Source organism: Lucilia cuprina, chromosome 5 (genome assembly GCF_022045245.1).
Source record: "Lucilia cuprina isolate Lc7/37 chromosome 5, ASM2204524v1, whole genome shotgun sequence".
Classification (NCBI taxonomy): Eukaryota; Metazoa; Arthropoda; class Insecta; order Diptera; family Calliphoridae; genus Lucilia; species Lucilia cuprina.
In genome coordinates, this window is record NC_060953.1 from 53,570,510 (window position 1) to 53,574,636 (window position 4,127).

At 30.5% G+C, this 4,127-nt stretch overlaps 2 protein-coding genes across 2 annotated transcripts; both read left to right on the forward strand.

Moving 5' to 3' along the window:
- The first annotated feature begins 279 nt into the window (after positions 1 to 279).
- LOC124420267 (reticulocyte-binding protein homolog 2a) lies at positions 280 to 1,914 on the forward strand. Its single transcript, XM_046952546.1, has one exon. It carries the CDS (start codon positions 496 to 498, stop codon positions 1,912 to 1,914), a length of 1,419 nt encoding a protein of 472 aa, XP_046808502.1. The 5' UTR covers positions 280 to 495.
- An 803-nt stretch (positions 1,915 to 2,717) lies between these two features.
- Positions 2,718 to 3,601, forward strand: LOC111685671. The gene has a single exon (XM_023447935.2). It carries the CDS (start codon positions 2,815 to 2,817, stop codon positions 3,445 to 3,447), a length of 633 nt encoding a protein of 210 aa, XP_023303703.2. The 5' UTR covers positions 2,718 to 2,814; the 3' UTR covers positions 3,448 to 3,601.
- The last annotated feature ends 526 nt before the right edge of the window (positions 3,602 to 4,127 follow it).

Consider the following 4,127-nt stretch of genomic DNA (forward strand, 5'->3'; position numbering starts at 1 on the left):
GTTAGTCTGTGTTATTTTCCGACTATGGCAACTCATACACAATTGTAGGTAAGTGCTTTATACCGACACTACTTCCACCAACTTGATGCGAATCACACAAAAATGAAAACAACAAAAAGTAAAACAACTTTAAACTTTAAGAAGCTTTAACACTTTCAAAACTGACACACAAACAAAAAATCTTTAATTACATTTTCTACAACTGGGCAAATTAAATGGAAACAACAGAAAAAAAAAGAGAAAGATTTGTTAGACAAACTTAAATCCAACCAGAACAACAAACCATTCGAACAAAGTCAGTCACACAATTGCAGCAGTTACACGCAAAACTTTGCCAACAACGGAAGTCAAATTTTAATCAAAAATTATGTTTGCCAAACAAAAAATATCAAATGGATAAAATTAAATTAATTTTGCAAAAGACACTTATAGCAAATAAAACTTAAACCACGAAAAAAAATTTAAATAATCCAAAAAAATACTTATGCAACAAAAATGAGGTATTTAGAGTGGTTAGTCCAACTTTGCTTTATGTGGCATGTTATGAAAATAATCAAAACTCATGGCGAGTTGTTGTCAAAAGAAACTATATTTCAATTACAAAAATATCCTGCTGTGAATAGAACTGATGAGGAGGATGATGGCGAAAGCAATGTTATTAAAAATATTCCAAAAATATGTTACGATAATAACGCACATGATAAAACTGCTACACAAACTACATACAGCAGTGGCAGCAATAACACTGTTGAATTATTATATATTTTTAAAACTATTTTACAACAATTACACAAAAGTGAATGTGAACAAATTGAGAGGAAGGAAGTGCAACGACGAGCAACCAAAGGTGACTTCCAGCCAAGAGAGGAAGAGCAGCCTGCAAGTCGATATGAAACATTTAATATATTGCAACAATTGAAATTGGATGAACAGAAACAAAAGTGGCAAGAGCAGCAGCTGGAGAAACAACAGCAATTAAAATTACACTTGCAACAGCAGCAGAATGCATTGAAATTGCAACAAATCATGCAGCATCTCGATGCTGAAAGTCTAGGCAAGGCGGGCAAAAAGAAAAAGAAGAAGAAAAAAAAGAAAAAACGTAAGAAGCGCAAGAAAAAACCCAAAGACAAGAAAAAGAAACGCAAGAAAAAGAAACAAAAACCCACACATCAAACATCCCTGCTGGCTCATCCCGCTCACATACTCTACGCCAGTCCCACACAAAAGCCACATTATTATCACGACCACCACTACTACGATCAACATGTAACAACCACAACGAAAAAACCTTATTTACATCATCCTCTGGTGCCGATAAAAAAAATCAAATATATTCTACGTAAAAACACGATATTTAAGAAAAAGAAAAAGGAATATCTCAATCACTTGAAACATGTTCTCTATCCGTTTGTCAAATTCATTGCATTCTTTACCATCATCAATCCTTTCACACTGGCCGTCTTTCTCTTTTCGCTTATATCTCCGGTAGTTTTTGGTTTCCTTGGTTTTATCGGTTTAAGTTTCCTCATCAAGCCCGCTCTGCACTTGCTGTTCGGTGTCAAACAAACAGTGAATACAATTAAACGTCAAAAATTACAGCAGCTACGGAAAAGACAACGTTTGCGTGATAGCCGTCGTCCCATAACGATACATAAGCACTACTATCAACAGAAACCAATAGCACCACCCCACTCACATCATCATCGTCATCATTCACCACCACCTGCAAAACCAAAAGGTCCTCCTCCACTTCATCAACATCATTCTCATCGCCTTGGAAATCGTCATCATCATCATCCACGACAAATAAAAACATTTAATCCACTATTGCCTGATGTAAGAGAGAAATTAAAAAAGGACACACACTTCATACCAGATTTCAAAGGATACAAAGAGCCATTCGAATTGATTTAAGGAGCACGTGTATTTAAGAGCATTAGTATAGCATTTAGAGTATTAATATTATTACATTCTTTTTCATCGTGTCGAAGTTAACTTATGGTTTAAAAGTATATTTGTAAATCTGTATCTGTATCTTTTTTGTTGTAAAATATTTATTTATTTTCTGTTTCAATAGTAGTAGATAAAAAAATTACTCAAAAAAATATTAATTGTTCTTTAAGGCTACAGGTCTGTTGATTCTATTTTTAGAAGTTTTTGAATTGTTTAGTTTTTTTTTCAATTTTTTGAAAAAAAATATAACTAAAAAAAACTGAACTAGAACTGAACTAAAACTGAACTAAACCTGAACTAGAACTGAAATAGAACTGAACTAGAACTGAACTAGAACTGAACTAGAACTGAACTAGAACTAGAACTGAACCAGAACTGAACTAGAACTGAACTAGAACTGAACTAGAACTGAACTAGAACTGAACTAGAACTGAACTAGAACTGAACTAGAACTGAACTAAAACTGAACTAGAACTGAACTAGAACTGAATTTGAACTGAACTAGAACTGAATTAGAACTAAACCCATATAGAACTCAATATGGGCTTTTGAAAAATTATATTATATAATAATGCTTTAAAAGAAACAAGATGTAATATCATAGATCCACAGGGAACTATAAAATGTTCTCATGGTCTAATAACGTGGTTCTAAAATTATTTATTTACAATTTTTTTGTTCTTTATTCCAAATCGTTTCAATTATCAATATCCAAATTATTTTTAACAAATTTGTTGTTTTTATAAAAATTTTTCAAAATTTTTAACAAATAATCTCAATAAATAAAATATAATATAAAACAAATAAAAAAATAACTAAAAATACAAATTAACTATTTGTTTAACTTAACTTTACCACAATATGACATCATTTCGAAGAATTTTACAAAAATTACATTACATCTTTCAAGATCACTATCCATGCATATGGTTCTTTTCTATATTCACAATCGTTATAGTGGGTTTTCTTCACTTTGAACTTAAGCAAAATAATAAGGATTTGATCTATTGGAAAAATCTTGTACAATTCTGTTATCATGAGTTGGAACAATTTGCCATAATGTTGATTATTTTGGTGATTATGATAAAAATAATATTTGTGGGTGTCATAATAATGTCGAACACACATACGGTACATTGGTATGATGAATTGACCCAACTGGAGGTAAAGAAACGTTATGCCGATTTTCTATTATTACGTCTTATAGCCGATATTGATAACATTGAAACGAAATATTTACGCAATAATAAGACAAGTGATATTATAACTTTGAAAAGTTTCATTTTGGCTCATGAAAATATGAAGAAAAGTGTAGAGAATTTTCGTAAAGATGCACGCAAACTAATGACACCTAATGAAGTGGAAATAACACTACCGATTGAAGAGGTCTATGGAGTTTTAGAAAATGAAATGCTTTACCTAAGAAGATCAAGATTTTGTAATATGGATATAGAAACTAATGAGGGTTTGATTAAGAAATTAGTGAATCCTTGAAAGTTGTTTAAATTAAGGTTTTTTCAGTAAGTTTGCAATTTTTAAATGTTTAGCGTTTTAATGGATATTAAATTAAAGCAAAAAAAGAAACTTCAAGGGAAATTTTTAATAAAATTCATAGAAAGATTATTTAAAGAATCGTCAGTTATTATTTAACTTTTCATTATTTTTTTATAGTTATTTAAAACTACTCACAACATCCTTCACTTCACAAATTCTCATCTGACATCTTTGTGATGCTTAATAAAATTTTATATTAGTTTTTATTTCTTTAGAGGTCAAAACAAATAAAAAAATGTAAAAAAACGAACCGGAAGTAAATACAATGAATTTCTTATGGTCTTGTGTTTTAAAATTTGTCAAAATCATATATCCGGTTTAGCTAAAGGAAAGGCCAACAATATACAAGTACCTACTGGTGAACAATAATAAACTCTACTATGAAAACATTTTTGAGATGTAACAAATAATTGCAACAACAAAAAACAACTAACAAATGCCAATAACAACAACATAAAGTTGTACAAACTAAGCATGAAATACTGTGTAACCAAAAATGTATATGAATCATCGGAAAAGGCGAACATTTGGTACCAACAGTAGTAGTCAATTTAGAAAAGTGATTATTATAAATATATGGACTTTGTTGACGCTTATATCCTTATTGTTTTCGAAAAAGG